The sequence below is a fragment of the Cyclopterus lumpus genome, chromosome 7, assembly GCF_009769545.1.
Source record: "Cyclopterus lumpus isolate fCycLum1 chromosome 7, fCycLum1.pri, whole genome shotgun sequence".
Taxonomy (NCBI): Eukaryota; Metazoa; Chordata; class Actinopteri; order Perciformes; family Cyclopteridae; genus Cyclopterus; species Cyclopterus lumpus.
The window spans coordinates 17271593-17293276 of NC_046972.1; the positions used below are offsets into that span (position 1 = coordinate 17271593).

Consider the following 21684-nt stretch of genomic DNA (forward strand, 5'->3'; position numbering starts at 1 on the left):
CTCCCTTGCCACACAAGCGGCCCTTCATAATCAATACAAATTAAATCAGTCTTTCTCAAACCAAACGATCTTAGTCAAACCAACATGTTAGGCACAACATGGTTTTTCATGGTGAGGAAAAGGTCATACAGATGTAATTACAGTCTATTTAGTTGTCTGTCTCAACAGTGCCATCATGTGTCCAGTCAACCACTGTATGAGAAGCAAACAGGTACACATCCCTTTGTCCATATATAAAAATCATACAGGTTGCTGCACTGCAAACTCTCCCAATGCTAAAAATATGACACCATTAGTGGTGAGATACAGACACTGAACAACAATAAATGTAAGATATTGCTTATACAAAAGGCGATGTGAATTCAATTTCCGAATAAGTTCATATTAAGCTTTAACAAAAAAAAACATTTACATGAGCTGCACAACAGGTGTTTTTTCAGAGGTGTCCCTTTCTTTACGGTCTTTTAGCTTATAATAATTTGTGCTGAAAGTGGCAGTCCCAGGATGCTTCCCTCCTAGTTGGCTTAGTCACATGAATCGCCCTGCTGGGTTTGCTAAAAGACCACCAAACCATCAACTCTCACCATTTCCTGTCAGCGTTGCCACACTTCTCTGCACTCATTAGTGTCAAAACAGATGCTGTGGTAACCACCTGTTGAAACACAGTGTCTTGTATATATATTTACACTGTAAATCAAGATGCATCACTATTAGTTTGAATCATCTGACTGGTCAACCGTTTCTTCTTTTCAAATAAATGACGGGGATGTTTAATATATGCATCATCAGAGAGACACACTGTGACATTAAAATGCATCTGATATAATCACAGGATCAGACTCATTATCTTACCTTTCATTTGTGTCAACTGGGTATGCAGCGAGGATCTCTCTCTGTCAGAAGTCCACTTATCATGAAAGATATCTCCCTCCTCTCCGAGCTCCCCTTTTTTGTTCTCTCTCTGTGGCGAAGCGGGAATAGGAGTGCTGCCACAGGTGGTAGAAACTACAGATGCAGCGGCCACATCGATAGTTGAATGTACACTGCAAAGAAAGGAAGGGTAGGTAACCCAGGAGCTTGCAGCAGTTCAATCAAGCACAGCAACATGTGGTTACAAAAACAGTTTCATTTATTCTCCGCCTCCTCTTCATCCTCCTCCTCCCTATGAATGCTGGATTTGGAGGGCTTAGAGAGAGAGAGAGAGAGAGAGAGAGAGAGAGAGAGCGAAGGGCTGAGACAGAGGGTCCGGTTCTTCCAATAAACATCCCCCTTCCCATTTAAAGCATCAGCACCACCCACTCACACGAGCAGCCTGAACTGGAACCATTTAGGTGTCCTTTATAATAACCGAGGATCAGAATTTGACATGCACTGTAACACCAGTAGAGTAAACCAAAAAAAAAACTAGGAGGGACATATGTGGGTGGGGAGCAAGACATGTCTCCCTCACATTATCTATAATCTCTTTCTCTTCCTCTCTCGGGTGTGATTGGAAAAGCCCTGAATATTTCAAATCCAATGCGGGTTCTTGGCTGTGTCTATGTTTTGTGATTACTTGGTTATATCCATCTGTTTTCTTGAGAGGTTACCATGACAATTAATGTGTGTTTATATAGAGTAATTGTCATAGTCCAGAAAACATAGATGGTGTCTGTGTGTATGTGAGTGTGAGTGCGTTATCTGAAACTCAGCATCCGCCCCCAAATTGAATTAACTTGCAGCCAATAAAACCAGGTCTGTAAAACACCTATCTCCCCTCTCTCCTTCCCTCTCATTGTCTATCTGTTTCTCAACCTCTCCAACACACACAGCCACCAAAATGATACAGTGCATTCTCTTTCTCTCTGTCTCTAACCAAATAGTAGAAAGGTTAAAGGCAAATTCAAGGTTAAAAAGGTTATTGTTTATGTAACAAATGGTAACATCTAAAGATTATTTTAATTTTAGATTTATATGTAGATTATTTTCTTGATTTATTATTTGGCCTATAAATTGTTGGAAATAGTGATTGCCGTAAACCCAAGGCCATGTAATGAAATTGTTCAAATAATTTCAGTTTGCGATCACATAAGACAAAGAAAACAAACAAATCATCATATTAGATAAGCTGGAACCAGAGATCATTACTTAGAGAATTGACTCACCAATTAATCTACCAAGTCTTAGCTCTACATTGCACATGTCCTCTTCAAACACACGGTAATCAGGCATGTCTGTATGTGGTGGAAGTTATTATACTATTCTAAATTGATTAATCAGTTAAAAATCGATTAATTAAAAAAAAGATCTAAACATAAAAAATATTCAAATTGAAGTTACTATATAGAAAACAATATTCAATTAGTTTATGTAGAATAATCTATTGGCACTGTACATGACACTGGGCCTAAACATACGCTTAAACTAGACTTGAATTAAATAAATACTTTCAATTCATAAATATTGATGTACATCAAGATTACAACAATTATTTTTATGAAGAAACTAAATCACCAAATGGCATTACTTGATTACGATTTATGGCATACAAAGGAAGTTTTAAATGGGAAAAAATTAATTGCAATTGTTTTTTTTATTATTGATCATGGACCTGTGTTAACTATATTGAATTAAATTGGTAACATTACTTATTACATCGTAGTTCTTTGTCGATAATGTGATTGTTGTGTCAGCAGGTTCACCATACAAACAGGGTGTGAATACCACGCTGCCTTCAGGTAGTACTTTTAAACTTCGTAAACAAAATATTTCATGCATTCAAGTATTTAGTTTATGTTGTTTCAGCCAGTACAAAGAGCAATTTTCTTTCACAGTTCCATAAAGAAGAACATAACATAAATAGACACATATTGTATAGCCAACATACAAAAACAGAGACTTAGAAACTTAATTGTAATTTTGTAATCGTCATTAAAAGTTAAAAATCTTCTTAAAACGTTTCTTTCCACACAGGATAGGCCAATGAATTATGGTAAACACAATATTTGACGTTATAATAATCAGTATCGTCCTATTTCTTGGCTATGTATCACTTCTGTTAGCTGGTTCTGGTGGTCTATTTTTTGAAAATACGATATTTCCGATGTATTTGAAGGCAGCATCAGTGGTGTGGTCCAACGGTTTGCGGTTGGTCCAGGTCAGGAGCAGCCGCACGTCGTCACTTCACTTTGACGCACATCATTCACGCTGACATCAAACTTTTGATAAAATAAAGAAAAGTGCTGTTTTGGTTCGATAGAAACATACAGTTAATGTTTGAAAATGTCCAAAGACTCGTGGGCAGTTGCTGTCGATGTTCAAGAAGCTACAACTCCATCCATACAGGTGAGTTTTAGAGGAGACACGCGCCTCCAAAAAGTAACATCAAACACGGGCTAACTTGCTCATCGTTCATTAGCAAGGAAGCTAATTAGCTACCCAACGTTAGCTGTTTTTCACTTCATTCCATCTTTTTTTTCGCTCGTCATTTTTTTTCTCCCTCCAGTTGGACTTCTCAAAGAAAGTTACCCGAGTGTGTGGTCCTCGTAACATAAGAGGAGACATAAATGGTAACTTAATAAATAGTTGATTTTTTTACATATCGACGGCGTAATTGTACCGTTGAGGCGGTTGACGTTTTTTTTCTCCCACCTGTGCCAGGCAACATTGTGCCGGAGAAGAATGAAACTCCAGATTTTAGGGCAGGCGGGGACCTGGCCGAACAGTCCCTGGTGAATAAACTGATCCGCCGCGCTCTGGTGCGGAACAGAAACGAGGTGGAGGTCCTGCAGCGGGACCCCAGGTCTCCTCTGTACTCCGTGAAGTCTTTTGAGGAGTTGAGACTGTAAGTGTGACATTCATTTGACTTTTTTTTCCCTCTCTATGACAATTAATTTGTGTGACTTTGACTTGATCGATAGAACACCTGAACTGCTGAGGGGCGTGTACAACATGGGATTCAACAGGCCATCAAGGATTCAGGAGAATGCTCTGCCCATGATGTTGGCACAGCCGTGAGTTAATTCTTACTCTTTTGAAGTATTGCAGAGACAAGTTTTCTTTCTTCATAAGTCAATGGTCAGGAAATTATTAATTGGTCTCTTTAAAAACAAAACTCCCTGAACTCTATTAATAGTCAGAAAATAATCAAATAAAACCCTCGCTGGCGCTTTTCAAATTGCTTTTGTTTAATTAACCAACAATCCAAAACTCAATCTTCACTACTGAGAACCTGAAACCCACTATATATATATATATATATATATATATATATATATATATATAATTTTTGTTGGCTTTAAAAATTGCTTGTAAGATTAATCAATCATCAAAAGTATTGCTGAATGTTCTGGCAATCAGTTAATCAATTAAATTAAATGCAGAGTACTTTATATACAATTATCATATCCATGACTTTTGCTACTCTGGACAACTAATTGTTAGCTAGATTTGAACAATAATGAGAACATGTAAAAGCTAATTTGGCATGACGTCAATGGACGAGGGCTCTAACTGCTGATTTATATATGTTGTCAATTAATGCAAATTATTTCCTTGTTTTAATCGTTTATATAAAAAACATTATGTAAAAAACAATTTTAGCGATTATCAAAATAGTTAAAATTAATTTCCTCTCTAAAATGGACTGTAACTATTGTCCTTGCAGTAGTTATACACATCTATTAGAATGTCCCTTATGTCAGGTTTGTCTGATTTATTCCCTTCTTTATGTATATGTATTTCCTCCTGTTCCAGACCTCAGAATCTGATCGCCCAGTCCCAGTCTGGCACGGGTAAAACTGCTGCTTTTTCTCTGGCCATGCTCAGCCATGTAAACACAGAAAATAAGTGGACTCAGGTAAGCATAACATGAGATCTGCAGAGTCAGTCAGTGTCAACATTCAGTTGCAGACGCTGAAATACACTCAACATTTAAAAACTGCTTGGTTCTTTCAGTGCCTTTGCATCTCGCCAACATACGAGCTCGCTCTGCAGATTGGTCAAGTAATCGAGCAAATGGGGACATTTTGCCCTGATGTCAAACTGGCCTACGGCATTCGAGGAAACAGAAGTAAGAATTTGACCATAATTGTAATTCCATCTGCTCAAATTTCCAGCAAAATGGTCTTTCAAGTCCTTCGAGAGTTGGTTATGTCACGATATAGATTTCTGCATTCTGTTTAGTGAACCGAGGCATCAAGTTGCAGGAACAGATTGTCATTGGAACTCCAGGCACAGTGCTCGACTGGTGCACGAAGTACAAGCTTATTGACCCCAACAAGATTACTATGTTTGTGCTTGACGAGGCTGATGTGATGATCGCCACACAAGGTCATCGGGACCAGAGCATACGGATCCATAGGTGGGTTTCTTTCAGAGAACATACCAAGAATGAGAATAAAAGAGTTTTGTCTGTCAACATGATTCTCTTGTCACAATGTTGTTTTGCTCTTCTTTGTATCAACACAGACAGCTGACAAAGGACTGTCAGATGCTCCTTTTCTCCGCAACCTTTGAGGAGTCTGTGTGGAGGTTTGCTGAGCAGGTGGTTCCTGATCCCAATATCATCAAGCTGAAGCGCGAAGAGGAGACACTGGACACCATCAAACAGTTCTATGTGATCTGTAATGAGAAGGAGGACAAGTTTGCATCGCTCTGTAATCTTTATGGGAGCCTTACCATTGCACAGGCCATGATCTTCTGCCATGTAAGTCAGCTGTTTTAACCCTACTTGATACACACTTGATTATGATTAATGTAAAAAATTTTAACCCAGATAATAATTGCATGATCACCTGTTATTCATAATTGTTGTCATCTCCATTCTGCTTCCATTGTACTGGGATCTCAATATGATCATTTTAGGACTAGAGGAATCTCACTTTAAGAGGAGCAATTGGCACCTCTCTTTTGAAATCACTCTTTGCAAGTTAACATTATTACAGATGTTTGTCATTTTCAATACACCTTCCCTGAGGTAATAAGAAATGTATTATTTATCCTCTGCCCAGTTAAAGTATATTCCAACTTAGGGGGGAAGACTATAGTATTCTTACTGGAATACAGGCTAGGACCACTAGAAAGAGTTCAATGTACTTGCATGTACAATGCTCATGGAGGCAATTTACAATAGGATCTTTGCTTTGGTTTTAGCTCTTTATTTTTAAATAGATCTGGCAACCTGAGCTTGCTCAACATTTTTGGGGGATTAGAGCCTTTTTAAAATTTAATAATGCTTAAACGTACTGTACTACCGCAAGAGAGGTTGTGCAAGTATGGACAGAAGTTATGTAAAAACTTTCTTTGATCATTAAGCCCAGTGTTACTGTAGAATGACCTTGTTCATCAGTGAAGTGTATTAACAACACTGCAGACTGGATTCTCTCCTAACAGTGTCCAACAGAGTGTTCTCATATGGGGTCTACACGCATAACTGGTCCAATGTTTCTGCACATCAGCAGGTCTGCCTTGTATAAGTCTTGTGTATGAAATGTCCGTATCGTCACTGCATTAAGAGGATCTGGTCACATCTCTTGTCCGGGCATCTCACTCCCTCTTCCTCTCCTAGGATATCCAGATACAGCTTTCAATGGGGTCTTTTTTTGATAAACTGACAGTTAAGATAAGATAAGAAAAATGTCCCTTGACAGGACGTAGTATGTTTAGCTGATACTTTTTCTTCAGACTCGCAAAATGGCTTCTTGGCTGGCTTCAAAACTGATCACAGAGGGGCATCAGGTGGCGTTATTGAGTGGGGAAATGGAAGTGGCGCAGAGAGCTGCCGTCATTGAACGCTTTAAGAATGGCAAGGAGAAAGTACTTGTGACTACAAACGTGTGCTCCAGAGGTGAGAGAGTGAGAGATTTTAACATTCAAACATCTTTATGCTCTGAAGTCTCCAACTCATTAGTGATTGTATTGATTACAGGTATTGATGTGGAACAAGTGTCGCTTGTGGTGAACTTTGACCTCCCTGTGAACATGGAAGGGATGGCTGACAATGAGACGTACCTGCACCGGATTGGCCGCACAGGACGCTTCGGCAGAAGAGGATTTGCGGTCAATATGGTTGACAGCGACTGCAGCATGGATATCGTCAAAGCAATTGAGCATCATTCAGTATGTTCCTGTTTCTTTCAGTTTAATCATGTAGAACATCAACTATAAGGATCCTAACATGACTTTTATCTCCATCTTTCTCCCACAGACAGGAAAATCTCCAAACTTGACACGAGTAATCTCGAAGAAATGGAAAAGCTGTCTATCTGAAGGCTTTGCTACGTGCACTATACGCAAGACTAAATCAGTTAGACAGGTTCCCTCAAATGTGACTTGAGTTCTTTATTGTTTGCATTTTATTGTTTACAGAAGAAAGATGCATGCTTATGTTGACTATGCAAACTTATTTGCATAGTCATTTTAGTCACATTTTTCATTTGATGTGTGTTTGATCACTGAATTCACCTTCAGCCTTTAAGCTGTCTTCCCGTGACTATAAACCAACCCACTAGCTGTTAAACAGCATTTAAGAAGGGTGGTATGATACTACAGTCGTATCATGCATCCTGGTTTGCAGTGTTGCGTTCGATTATCTAAAGTAAATTTATTAATGTAGAATTGGTGAGATATAAGAATGTGTCTCTGAAATTCAGGGTTGAGTTAAAATAAAAATATCCTTGAGTGACTTGAAGCATTTTAAGGTTTAAATGCTTTTTCCACCATAGTGTGCTTAGTTTTCCTGATAAGTTAATTTGATGTTGGACTGTGAAGCCAGGGCTGTTGCTCTTTTTGTGTGGACAGAAAGTAAATAACTGCTGTTGCATATTAAACTTGTTCAGTTTCTTGCAATTGAAACGCTTGACAGCCTTAACTTTACAGAGAGAAGGTGTTGGCATTACATAAGCAAGACCATTGTATTGGTATATCTAAGAAAAAGGAAGCAGTTGCTCAGAACCTTTTAATAAACATAATATAATGAAAATATATTTCTCCAGGTAGTATACAATATGTTCAAAAGATAGGAAGTGTGTAACCTGATTGATTTAGTGTTTTCCTTTTCTTGAAAGAGCAGGATTGGGTTGTTGTATTGTGGTACTTTCACTCTCCATCGAGAACACACAGCTTTCATCCATCCAGAAATCATTTTATGGATCCATTCAGCATGAGAAACATAAAAGGAGTTCTTTCTCAGATGACCTTTTTCACAGCGGCCATTTTGACTCAAATAAAAGTACAAGTGTTACTAATAACAAGGATTCATTCTAAATTTTAATATCTACACTTGTGCTTTTTCTTGCATGTAAACATATCTTCTGTGAAAGGCCTCCAGTTTTCCTGGTTCCGGTGCATTACCACTAAACCTTTTGTGCCTGCATGTTACCTTATCTCAACTTGTGAATCAATAACTAGTCACAGGATTATTCCTTTGTTTTTTCTACAGCAGCGCAGTAGTTATAGTATAAAAGTAAAGTCTGATGAATTCATCATATATTGGCTGTAATGTGCATCTGCATCCAAATTAAAGCATATTTGGCACATTAATCAAAAAACAAAAGATATGAATGTTTGCAACAACCCATTTTGTTGCTGCATTTCTTAACTCATATGCTTTGATATTAAATGACATAAATGAATACTTGACAGGAGATACTTTCTTAATTAAGTAATCACCTACTGTTTTGACTGAAACATACTATACTATTTAAAATGTACCCATAGGCCAACTGGTTATATATACGGCCACTCAGAATACATATTAGTGAGTATTCTGAGCAATCGTGCAGCAAAACAAGTTACCAAGTTTACGCATTAGTGGACCCAATTGTTCTGAATTGGCTGTCATCAAAATCTCCAAAAAGGTTCTCTCGAGATGTGTTTTACAACAAAAATAGAGTTGTACAACCAATAGTAATAGTCTACAAGTAATCATTTTAGTCCAAAACGGATTTTCTACAACAAAGTTAAATTACCAAATAAGAAATCACATGTATAGCACATCTATTGAAGCCACAAATGTCCTGAAAGATATATGTATCGTTTTCACAACATACTATATCAATTACATATTTAAAAGATTTTTCTTTTTTTAAATGATTTCTGCTTCTTCTCCCTCAAAAATCCAGAATCTCTGAATATGCAAGTGTTTTTAATCTCAAACGTTGAAGTGTTGGACACAAAATGACTTCTCCTTCATCAAACTGCAGCATACACCATTTTGCAAAGTGAGGCTCAAACATCCAAGAGAATAAGTGGGTGTGGGGGGGGGGCATATTTAAATACCAGCACAAAGCCAGATCTGCAAAACTGAAAAATGATTTAGGCTTACTCTGACTACCCTCCACTTTAATTCTGTGAGATGCACAACACCGATCTGTTCAAGATGCCACACTGGGCCAAGCTCACGCCCATGTCTGTGAAGGTCCTGCGTGGCACATCCATGGTCTCAATGGAAGCCTCTCCGTACTCGGCCTCATACCTGAGCTCTGCACTGGCTCTCACCATCAGCAGAGTGTCTGTGGGATCAAAGTGCTGCTGAAACCTCCTCCCACATGGGGCTCGGATAGCTAGGAGCAAGCTGCCAGATTCTTTGGTCATTATTGGTCCTGGGTCAGGGGGCTTGGGCCCGGCCGTCTTGTCCACATGAGCGCGGCTGGTCTGGGTCGCATCCTTCACTGTGGGGAGATTTAGCTCCTCGTGCCGGTGCCTCTGCTGCAGGACGGCATTATCAGACAGGCTGAGCGTGGACATGTTTTGGTCTAGGCCTCTCCCGGGACGCACACCATGCCTTCCACCAATAGCTGGAAGAACCTTGTACTTGTTTAAGGACTGCAGTGGAGCTGCGGGGGCGGGTTGCAACATCTGCAGAGCCCCTTCCTGGCTCAGCTGGCCGGCCTGCCACATTATAGGTTGGGACTGGGAGCGTAGCTTTTTGTCCGGCCTGCTGTAGACGGGTAAATCTGGAGACACGGGAGGCCTCTGTATCCCGTCAGCGTCACCGGAAGACGGAGAGTCGTTAACAGCCAGTCTGCTTCGCCCTTTGGAGGACGTTGGCCTTGTTAAATGCATCTATGGCAAAAGGAGAGTTCAGAAGAGTCCGTCAGTGAAAATTCACAGTTGTTTCTTGGCTTCAGTCCTTCACAATAAGAGTCAAAGACAACCATACCCTGATGTTTATGAGCTGCTTCTCTAAATGGAAGAATAGATGCGTCCTCCCGTTGCAGCGGAATTAGAAGTTAAAACGCTGAAAATGCCGTTTGTGCGCTTTTCATCCAGTTTCAGCAGGAAGTGCCTCTCTTTAAGCGTCAGCGAGGTTGCTATGACAGTCTGGTTGCCTTGACGACGACTTGGTTGGAGTTGAGGAGACATCTGGTGGTGGAAGTGCGCAACTGCAGCTACAGGTTTAACCCTTCAGCTACAGGTTTAACCCTGCAGCTGAAGGTGTAACCTGCAACTGCAGCTGAAGATGTAAACCTGCAGTTCTGGGGTGTTCTGGCCCTCTGACGGCTCAAAAACATATTCATCGTTGTTTTATCACCTTCATACTTCATGCCCTTTCTTACATTTGTGATAATTACTTGTAAACATCTATTTTCAACTTAAGTCCACCACAGCAAATGACTAATTAGATCTGTTTAAGAACCCTGCTCTATAAGCAGGGGTGGAAGAACATATTGTTGTACCTACAAACCAGCTGAAATATATCAATTATAATAATGTTGATTTTATTTTGTTTCAGTAATCTGAATCTGTGTAGGAATGGGAAACTAAAGTTGTCAAACAAATGTATGAAACAATATGTCCTACTGAAATGTTGTAGTAGAAGAAGAAATAGCAGAGAATGGTACCACAAACATTTACTCATGTACAGTACTTAAGTAAAAGTACTTTGTTGCTTTCCACCACTGTGTTATATACAATACACGTTTGTATGCTTTACATCTGTGGTCGGTGTTGGGAGTACTACATAACCCTACTTCGGCCAGATCACTATCAAGTCCATTTTGGACTGTTTTTGGAATTTTATAACAGTTGGTTCATAAAACAAAAGAAAGTCATAAACATCACTATATAGGGACCACTATTGACAACCATGAGCACCGAAATATAAAAATATGACACAATGAGAGGTAATTTGTGTCCTCATTTACTCAAAATGAAAACATGATTGTCTGATCGAACAAAACACAAATTCACAAACATCAACCAAGTAAACCATTTTCATTGTGCAACACTGTTTATACATTCTATTTTAATTGTCTATAATACAGTACGTTCTTAAGAAACAATATATCAATCACTTAAAAATAAATAAATAACAATAGTGTATTGTTTGATTTATACGTTAAAAAAACTGCATTGAGATCGTATTTAGTTGGGTTCGCAACTCTGTCCACTGCAAAAATCTTTGTTTCCTCTTTAAATCTGTCTTAATATTTGGTTTCTTAATATTTGCCATCAAACTGATGTGTTTTTTAAATATAAAGTAATGTCTCAGATAAATTAAATGCGGTTGGCACTTTTAGACTTTACCGTCACTGAAGAAGTGTTTTAGAAACTGCTTCTCTCCCATTAAGGCTGCAGTTTGTTGTTGGTTTTTTAAATGTAATTTTTACAACAAGACCATAGAGATTTATCTGGTATCATACAATATCACATTCATGATCTATTAGCAAGATATGTCAGTGTGTGAGTGGAATATGGTATCAAATACTTGACCTAATGGCCCTATTGTTACATTATGTCAAACATGTATTTCTCTAATGTATGAAATCATTATTGCTATCGGTTCTAAATAGAGCAGCAACTATTATTATTTTCATTAATTAATTTCTATCTATCTATTTACTATGATTATCAATGTGCAAATAATGAAATCTGTCAACAACAACATATTAAGAAGGGCAGCACATTTCTTATATTATTTCAGAACCTTAAAAAAGAGATTTGGTGTTTTTAATTTGTTGCTTGAAAAAAAAAGAAGATAAATTATTTGTCAAAATAGCTGTAGATTATTTTTGTAGATATGTTTGGAATAAAACAAAAAGCTTTTGGCAGTGAGCTAAGACTTGGGCCCAACTATTCCCTTCATCTACTAAAATAATAATAATAGTATACATCTAGAAGCAAAAGTTGAATTTGAAAGAGATCCATTATTAAAGAGTGCAGATAAACATGCAACATTTTAATTGACAGTAACTTTATGCATCATTAAAAAAAATGGAAATATAGAAGTTACAGATTAGTGTGAGTGAACGTATGCTTAATTAATAACACTATGCAGATGATAAACAACACTTAAGTAAACAAAAACAAATAGCAGCTTGATTGACAGCCCTTGCAATCATGTAATGTATGAAGTGGCTAATAATAGTACTTTTTGATCTCTATGGTAAGTTCATCAAGTTTTGTTGAGTGTAAAGTTCCTCTGTGATCTGGTACACCTCAGAGATGAGAGGTAGAGCTTCCCCGAGCTTGGCCACCACCTGCTCCGTGGGGCCGACGTTCATCACCTCAAAGAAAGCAGGGCGCCCCGGGAGCATGCAGAACGCCATGCCTGCAGCCTTGCGGACCACCCAGGGGTGGAACTGGGAAAGAGACTCATTGTAGGCCTCTGAACACATGACAGAAGTCTTGCCGTCCTCACTGCTGGTGCGCAGGCGCTCCAGGAAGAGCTCCAGCCACCTCAGTGCACGGTGGAGCCTCAGGAGGGTGCGGCAGCCGGACTCTGGATGGCTGCCTCTCTTGGTCAGGTCCACTAGGTCGTTCTCCAGCTCATACTTGACCATTGACTGGACAGTGGCATACTGAGAACCGTTCTCACCATTCAGGAGAGTCACCAGGATGTGGATCTTGTTGACAGCATCCTTGGAGATGAATCCAAACACGCTCCCCAAGCTGTTCAGAAATCTAGTGATGGGATAAACGAAACAGTTTGCACACCTGACACTTTACAGACTGTTTCAGCTGAGTATATAGTATGTACCACACACTTACTTTACAAGACCACGCCACCCTGCGACGTAGTGTTCAAGATAGACTTCCTTGTTCTCCGACAAACACAACTTGAAAGTGTCGAGCACCTCCTGCAAGCAGAATTTCTGGTCTTCTTCGGTGCCAGCCATGGTTTTCTATACGGAAGTGCTATCGACAAAAGCCAAAAGGCAACAAATGAATGTGCAAATGTGACGAACGGCTACCAACAAACTGGAGGTCGTAACTCATGTAAGTATTGAGGTGTAAGTCCAGGGACCGAACACATCAGCTGCAAAACAAATTCGGAGGAAAAAAAGGAAATTTAAGCGAGAGTCTTCATCTCAGTGGATCGACAGGTCATTCCCGATCCGCCTCTAGTGCGCAGACTCGAGCCGGAAAACACCGGAAATCTGAAACCTTTACTTTAAAAATAAAAGCGCTCGCTTCGCTGTTATAAGGAGCATATAGCTAGCTGCCATGATCTATATTAACGAAAGGGGACCTGTCGCGACTGTGCTTTTACAATGACATCGGCAAAAAACAGAGAAGAAGAGAACAAAATGAACAGTGAAATATGGAATGGTTAATGCCCAGAGCATATCAGATGTTTGCATTTTTTTTATTTTTTTTATAGAAAATACTGGAATCAACCTTTAAAATGTATGCGTTGTGTAAATACATTTAAAACAAAAGCACATCAACTCAACAAGTTGTATAGTCAACTCTTGTAACATGATTTGCAGAAGGCTTTCTTATTTTGAAGGTGCTGCCCGGAAGTGAGTAGCTTGGCTCTGGTAAAAAAAAAGAAAAGAAAAGTCTGGACTCGAAATGACCCACATGTAGTTATACAAGTTAGACAATAAACATATCTTTGTATACAAGGTGTTTTCATCGGAACTAGACCGGAATCCCGGGTCATTTTTCTGTCTTCAACGTCAGGCTGAGAAAACATGCCTGAAATAAAAGTAACACCACTTGGTGAGTACCGTTGACGACAACGTAGGGAGCTAGCATCTTCTCTGCTAGTTCCGTCAACAATACATGTGTCTAACCTTTTAACGTTACATGTCATCTAAGTGTTTGGCGCTTTTGGAGCTGCAATAACGTGTGTTTTTTTTTTCTGTCGTGATGTTTGAAACCACTTCGTAAGTTTCACCCATCGCGGCCACCAGCCGTTGTTAGCTGGCGAAGCTAACTTAGTTGCGCGTTGACTGTGTGTTGCTTTTTTAAAGCTTTCTCTCAACTTCACTGTTCCCTCTCCAAGGTGCTGGACAGGATGTCGGCCGCAGCTGCATCCTCGTCTCTATTGGAGGCAAAAACATAATGCTTGATTGTGGGATGCACATGGGATACAATGATGACGTAAGTAAATAGCTTATATTTAAGAATAACCGTGTAAGATGAACGGCAATATGTCAGTATGTCATTCTTTTCTTTTCTTTGGTTTAATTTCACAAACACACTACACTTGTCAAATGTTTTACATAAAAGTGAAGAAAAGACTAAAGTTGAATCCACATATGGAAACATAAATTATACAACGAAATAACTACTTTTTATGCATTAGCAGTTTTTTTTAAAGCAAATAAATCAAAACATTCTCTAGTTGTAGCTTTTTAAATGTGAGGATTTGCTAATATATGTCATTGTATATTGACTATATTAGGTTATGGTCCATAATTTGGACTTTGTGGAGAAGATAAATTACAGTCTAATCCCCATTGAATGCAAATCTGTATTGTCATTGCAGAGACGTTTCCCAGACTTTTCTTATATAACCCAGAATGGGCGTCTGACTGAATTTCTGGACTGTGTGATCATCAGGTTTGTTCTAATGTATTTTCTCTCTCACCAATATGGATAGAATAAATATATCAGTCCAGTGTTTTTTACATGGCTACCTGTTCCTTTCTCAGCCATTTCCACTTGGACCACTGTGGCGCTCTGCCCTTCATGAGTGAGATGGTGGGCTATGACGGACCCATCTACATGACCCATCCCACCAAGGCCATCTGTCCCATTTTGCTGGAGGACTTCCGGAAGATCACCGTCGACAAAAAAGGAGAAACCAACTTCTTCACCTCGCAGATGATCAAGGACTGCATGAAGAAAGTGGTACCTTTGAACCTGCACCAGACCGTCCAGGTGCAGTGCTCATATCATTTTTGAAGACATCTATCTATTAATAATTTCTGCACCAGCTGCTCGTCTCTTTTGATGGCAAATCAAGCTGTTTCTGTTGTGCTGCTTGCAGGTGGATGATGAGCTGGAGATCAAGGCGTACTATGCAGGCCATGTCCTGGGAGCTGCCATGGTGCACATCAAAGTGGGATTAGAGTCTGTGGTCTACACTGTGAGTGTAAACAAGTCTGCACTGTGTCAGAGTCCGTATCAGAGAGTGACTTTTCTCAGAATAATGTCTTTTCATTTTTAGGGAGACTATAACATGACACCCGACAGGCATTTAGGGTAAGTGGCCTTGACTGTATTTAATGATTCTATGCTGGAGTTTACACCTACCGTCTCTTCATCCTTGTGTTTGTATATTTGCAGTGCTGCATGGATCGACAAGTGCCGTCCAGACGTCCTCATCTCAGAGTCGACATATGCCACCACCATCCGGGACTCAAAGAGATGCAGAGAGAGAGACTTTTTGAAGAAAGTGCATGAAAGCATAGAAAGAGGAGGAAAGGTAATTTTCAGAGTTAGTGGAATTCTTTATTTTGGAGTGTTTGTGGAGAGAAAGTTCAGATTTTTACAAATTTCTCATCTTTTCAGGTTCTCATTCCAGTTTTTGCCCTCGGAAGAGCACAAGAACTCTGCATCCTGTTGGAAACATTTTGGTAGGTTTGTTCTTCCAAAGAAGTGAAGTTCACACACGCTGTCTTGTATTACCTTAAACATCAGTACAGGTTTGTGGTTGTAAATACATCTCTGTAAAAGCTATGAATAAGAAAGCAATGATTATAGTGAAATTAATCTGTGGAGATGAACACTGGTCCCTGTATGAATGATGACACATAATTGTGTGGTTCATAATGGTTGAAAAAAAATTTAGTAAAGGTGTCTGGAATACAAATAAAAAAAGCAGATATCTTAAATGGCTGAATTCATTTTATTACCCTTAATGGGATAATGCTGGTATTCTTATCAACTTTTTTGTAATAAGTGTACTAATTGGAAAGACACTAATTACCTCCTCTCCTCAAACAGGGAAAGAATGAACCTAAAGGCCCCGATCTACTTCTCCACTGGGCTGACTGAAAAAGCGAATCATTATTACAAGCTTTTCATAACATGGACCAACCAGAAGATTCGAAAAACCTTTGTACAAAGAAACATGTTTGAATTCAAGCACATCAAGCCTTTTGATCGCTCCTATGCTGATAATCCTGGACCTATGGTAAGTTTATTTTTTATTTTTTCCTCGACAAAGTTTCAGGATGAAAATTCAAATGGCAGTGAACTACAACAATATGTGCACTTTCAGGTGGTGTTTGCCACACCAGGTATGCTGCATGCTGGCCAGTCTTTGCAAATCTTCAAGAAATGGGCTGGCCATGAGAAAAACATGGTGAGTCTCAAGAGAAAATAAAAGATGTTTTTTTTTATTGTTCGGTTAGTTTTTTAACAACTGAACAACATGTTCTGCCTCTTTTAGGTCATCATGCCTGGGTATTGTGTACAAGGAACAATCGGCCACAAGATCCTAAATGGGCAGAGGAAACTGGAAATGGAAGGGAGAGCAACAGTAAGAGTTTTTAATTTCCCCTTCATCTGTGTCAGTTATGGGATCATACTTTATTTTATGGGTTGAACAATTTTTCTTTCAGCTTTGTAGATAAATTAACTTCCTCATGTTATCCCCCCTTTCTCTCATCCTCCTTGTGTCTGCTAATGCAGAGGTGCTTAAAGGAATAGTTACACCTTTTTAAAAACGTAATTTTATTGTCCGACTGAAGTTGTCATCGCACTGGTTCCCTCAATAAAAAGCCAATGGGATTTTTCAATTACATTTTGGAATATTGCAGAAAAGAAACTCTCTGGCAAACACAAGTTTATGATACTAACACATTATTTCATTAAGATAATCTTCACAATTTTTTAAGCATAAATGCAATCGCCTGTAGTAAAAAGCTTAGATTTAGGCTATAAATGAAGTACACCTCGGTCGCATAATTTCACTTCACCACCTTGAAGTTAAAGGCGTACCAGTGTTTGGCGAGATGACTTTTAGTCGTCCCAATTAGCGACTTGTTAGAATACTTTTTTAAGACACGTAAAAGCTGAAAAATTCACAAGCGGGTTATTTACTGACTTATTTTATGTTGTAGAACAGAATGTTAAAATCTCTATAGCTTGTGTTAACCACAGATCTTATTTCAGGCATCTAAAAAAAACATTCAAGAAACCCATTGACTTTGAGACGGGGGTCTGAAAGTGCAAAAATGCCGACTCATGTCTGGGTTTTATGGGTTAATTCCTGCAGCAGTCTATTAGTGAGATTTAGATTGTCAGGCCAGTTGTTTTCACCTGCTTTCAGTCTGTGCTAAGATAAGCCAATTGTCTCCTAGTTTTAGCCCCATATTGAATGAAATGGATATAAGAGTGAGAGTTCCAATCTAACTCTCTTGCCAATAAGTGTATTTCCCAAGAAATGAAACAACTACTTTAACAATAACCACCAAAAAATAAATGAAATTGTAATCCATGTGAAAAACAACTGGCTCAGTGATTGACTTAATTTTCTTTGATTCTTACAGTTGGATGTGAAGCTACAGGTGGAGTACATGTCCTTCAGTGCCCATGCAGATGCCAAGGGCATCATGCAGCTCATTCGCATGGCTGAGCCCCGAAACATGCTGCTGGTTCACGGGGAGGCAGTAAAAATGGAGTTCCTCAAGGGCAAGATTGAACAGGAGTTCAGTAAGTCCATCTCCATCCACATCAATAATGTTCAAAAGTCATTGGCAGACGTTTGCATGCTCACAGTAGGAGGAGAATGTGTTGTCAGACCTGTTAATGTTGTTTTTAAATGGCAGGCGTAGATTGCCACATGCCAGCCAACGGAGAGACGGTGACTGTGACAACAAATCCCAGCGTGCCTGTGGATATCTCACTCAACCTGCTCAAGCGAGAAATGGCTCTCGGAGGTATGTTTTGGTTGCTTTTTAAGGAATTAGTTTGTTTAATTCACAACCTAGGTAGAAATGAAATGGCACAAAGTTTGTCTTTTGGTTCCGATGGCTTACAGGGTGCCGACACAGTTTCAGAATTCAGTGTGGTGGACACGGACAGTTCTCTTGTCCAGTGCCACCTAAATACCATAACCCAAATCTGTTTTCATAATGACAAATGCCATGTATGTGAGATGATGGACTCTAAAACAAAGAGAAAATGAGAAGTCTTGCCTTTCAGGACAGTACAATGTTTTTCCATACTCCTTCTTGACTTTTTGTCCAGTTTCAAATTAACCCTACGCCTGACATTTGAATATAATATCAGACATTAGAATTTTTTTCAGTGCTACAATGTTTGAATCATTTAAAATATATTACTAACCACTTCAAACTGCCGACCGAGACTTCTCCTCCCTGAGATGCAGCTCACTGACGATGCTACAGCGTGTTGCCAGATCGTCAGGTCAAGCATCTGCTCTTTCTTCATGATAAACCACTGAGATCGGTGAAAATATTGTCAGGGATAATCCGCAGCTCCCAAATCTACGCAGAAGATTTTTATCTGTTTATTTATTTATGCTCTAAACCATTCTTGTGTTGAAGGGACGCTTCCTGATCCCAAAAAGCCTCGTACCATGCATGGAACCCTGATCATGAAAGAAAACGTAAGTTCAAATACTTCCGACTGTAGGTCAGTGCAGTGAGTCTGTCGCTATTGGACTTTCTAAATACTTGTTTGACCTGCAGTCTAGTGGCAACTGCTCAGTAATGGCACTCAACAGATGATGATGCGACTCCTCGTTGTCTTTCCCCGAGCACAGAGTCTGAAGTTGGTGTCGTCAGAGCAGGCCCTAAAGGAGCTGGGCCTCAACGAACATCAGTTACGCTTCACCTGCCGCGTGCCGCTCCAGGACCCGCACAGCGACCCCGACACACTTCACGGAATCTACTTACACCTCAAGAGGTGAGTAGCACTGCAGGGAGAGGAGGTTCACTGGGTTTCCTGCAGCAACTTTCTAATCGGCAAACGCCTACTTTCTCCACCGTCCTCCATCACTGCTTGTTTGCCTTTTTTCTACAAAATAATTAGTATTTTATCCCAGGGTCTAGTTTAAAAAAATATATATATTTTAGTATATTTGGGATATACAGTATAAAATGTGTCAGCATTTCTGTTTTCTGAGAATTAAGATATTTGATTTGATCTCCTTTTAATCCTGGATGCTTGAGAGAAATATGTTTATTTTATGTGTCATGTAACACATTTAATTTCTGCTGCATTTTGTGACATGTAAGATAGAATGTATTATAAACCCTGGCGTTTGCATTTGTCTCTTCAGCGTGTTAAAAGGTTACACCATCCAGCACCTCCCCGATGGAACAGTCATGGTGGAGTCCATCGTCATCAAAGTCTCCTCCTCTGCTGAAGACCCCAACACCAAAGTTCTGCTACTTTCCTGGAGTTATCAGGTAAAATATTTTCATTGTCTTTGCGTCATTGATTTAATTTGACAATGTTTTTAGAACCTTTTAAATTACCATAAAAACATAATAAACACAATTAAAAAAAAAAAAGATAATAAGAAAATTAAACAGTTGCACAGCAACTGGCAGGTCAGATATAAGGAAATTACCAGTATGATAAAATATTAATTATAATTAAAGGCTCTGTTTGTTTGTTTGTTTGTTTTTACACCCTCTTTTTTTGATGTTGAGAATGACATCACGGTTCCGTAATTCATCTTTTGTTTTAATAGAAAAAGAATCCAGATGAGACTTAATTTATTTTCTCTTCCACTCTGCACCAAAACTTTTGGAGTCATTCATTGACATAGAAATATATATATATGTGTATTATCCATATTCATCATCATAATTATATTAATGGGCATTGTATTTTTCTATTATGTGTCTGAGTGGTAGCTAAATAATAAGCTAATAAGCTTAAATCCCTGTGGAACTCTGTTGATGTGTTGATAGACTATGCCGATATCCCACCCATGATTCCAGTCTTTCTAATAAGTGTGATCTACAGTTTTTAAATTGGCACTGAGGTCTAGAGGGACAAGATTGAGCACATTTGAGTCCATACTGATGCTGAGATCATTGACAACTCTGCAAATGTACTAAACAGAAGTGTGAATAAGGCACAACCCTGTGGGGATAAATAAAATTATTGCATCTTTTCCTGTCCCAGATAATGTTTGCCACAGCATGCAAGTGCATTTGTTTTGGGTAAAATCCGGTCTGACCGCACCTCCTAGCGGAATATCAGTTAAACAATCTTCACATGCCCTCACAGTGCTGAAGAAAGGTTGATCAAGAAGTGGAAACGTGTGTGTGTGTGTGGGCAGACAGTTTGAGAGTTGGGGCTTTATAATGAAAGTAGAAGGTGGGGGAACAAGTCACTGTGCAACGGAAAGGGTTTCTGTGGCTTCTTGTGCTTTGTGCAAATTAAAACATGGTACATTTCTGCCTCTGTGTCATCTGTTTCCATCTATACTTATCTCAAAAAAGTCTTACTATTAAATGTGCCACTAAATATAATACCAGCGGTTGATATAATCAGTGTTTAATATAATCAGTGTTTGATATAATCATCTAGCTATCTATCTATCTATCTATGTATTTCTCAATCATATCATTAAATATAGCATTTAGATGGCAGGATATGCATTTAACTGTCTACCTAAATGTATTACTGTTATGTCATCAATAACAACTGTTATCCCAATGGTGTTTACTATAATTAATTAATTTGATCTATGGAAAATGAAATGGCAACTATTCTGATAATTGATCAAGGATTCAATGTTTATTTGTAAGAAGTACACAAGTGATATATATATAGGTAAAAGTAATTAGCAAAGATTAGAATCCAGAAATATAAAAAAACATACAAGATACACAAATTCAAGTAAATGTAGAAAACTAAAATGTACATACCTTTTTAGAGTGTATGACATTATGTTTGCAAAAACGACGGGCTGCGAGTAGCAACTGCTTAATTTGAAGGTGTCATCTGGTAAAAGAAAATGTGGGAACCACAGTGATGTTTATCTATGAGTTACTATTGGAAATGTGGTCAGTTCTCTGATATGTTATGATACCACTTTCAAGTTATGTGTTTATGTTAATGCATATTAAGCTAAACAATATGGTGCTTTGTCTTTCCTTCCAATGCTTCTGCTTTGACATTGTGTTCTGGTTTTCTTTGTCAGGACGAGGACCTGGGCAGCTTCCTTTCAACTCTGCTGAAAAAGGGGCTTCCATCTGGACTCTGCTGAAATATCTTTTGTTCCCAAACTACGAACATTTGAAGGAAGAAAACTGGATTTGTGGAGGCTCAAAACTCCTTCCCAGGGCAGAGGATTACATATTTGCACCTATAAACTTTGAATTTGCTCCCTTTTTAATGTTAGGATAGTCATCCTTATTGGCCCATTCTTTTTTTAAGTGATGTAGGAGACTTTATTATGGACTCGTTTATAGACTGAACTGCACACGATTCTGAAAATAAAATACTCAGTCTGATTTATCCCATTTATTTTGA

The 21684-nt window shown here is 38.9% G+C and overlaps 4 protein-coding genes across 4 annotated transcripts; 2 read left to right on the forward strand and 2 right to left on the reverse strand.

Annotated features, from left to right (window-relative positions):
• Positions 1-3180: 3180 nt before the first annotated feature.
• On the forward strand, positions 3181-7248 carry zgc:193690 (ATP-dependent RNA helicase DDX19A). The gene is made up of 11 exons (XM_034537784.1): positions 3181-3324; positions 3485-3548; positions 3640-3823; positions 3900-3992; positions 4735-4837; positions 4936-5050; positions 5164-5341; positions 5449-5686; positions 6664-6826; positions 6908-7102; positions 7187-7248. The coding sequence occupies exons 1-11, from the start codon at positions 3262-3264 to the stop codon at positions 7246-7248; spliced, it is 1458 nt and encodes a 485-aa protein (XP_034393675.1). The 5' UTR covers positions 3181-3261.
• A 2073-nt stretch (positions 7249-9321) lies between these two features.
• Positions 9322-10044, reverse strand: ubxn10 (UBX domain protein 10). Its single transcript, XM_034536553.1, has one exon. The coding sequence runs from the start codon at positions 10042-10044 to the stop codon at positions 9322-9324; it is 723 nt and encodes a 240-aa protein (XP_034392444.1).
• A 1035-nt stretch (positions 10045-11079) lies between these two features.
• cptp (ceramide-1-phosphate transfer protein) lies at positions 11080-13340 on the reverse strand. Its single transcript, XM_034536556.1, has 2 exons — positions 12973-13340; positions 11080-12885 (listed from the first exon to the last, which is right to left on the reverse strand). Exons 1-2 carry the CDS (start codon positions 13098-13100, stop codon positions 12363-12365), a joined length of 651 nt encoding a protein of 216 aa, XP_034392447.1. The 5' UTR covers positions 13101-13340; the 3' UTR covers positions 11080-12362.
• Positions 13341-13746: 406 nt separating this feature from the next.
• On the forward strand, positions 13747-21669 carry ints11 (integrator complex subunit 11). The gene is made up of 17 exons (XM_034536500.1): positions 13747-13929; positions 14216-14313; positions 14702-14775; positions 14868-15096; positions 15206-15304; positions 15386-15420; positions 15505-15643; positions 15730-15794; positions 16165-16354; positions 16442-16525; positions 16613-16702; positions 17715-17877; positions 17994-18104; positions 18735-18796; positions 18953-19095; positions 19472-19601; positions 21353-21669. Exons 1-17 carry the CDS (start codon positions 13902-13904, stop codon positions 21416-21418), a joined length of 1806 nt encoding a protein of 601 aa, XP_034392391.1. The 5' UTR covers positions 13747-13901; the 3' UTR covers positions 21419-21669.
• The last annotated feature ends 15 nt before the right edge of the window (positions 21670-21684 follow it).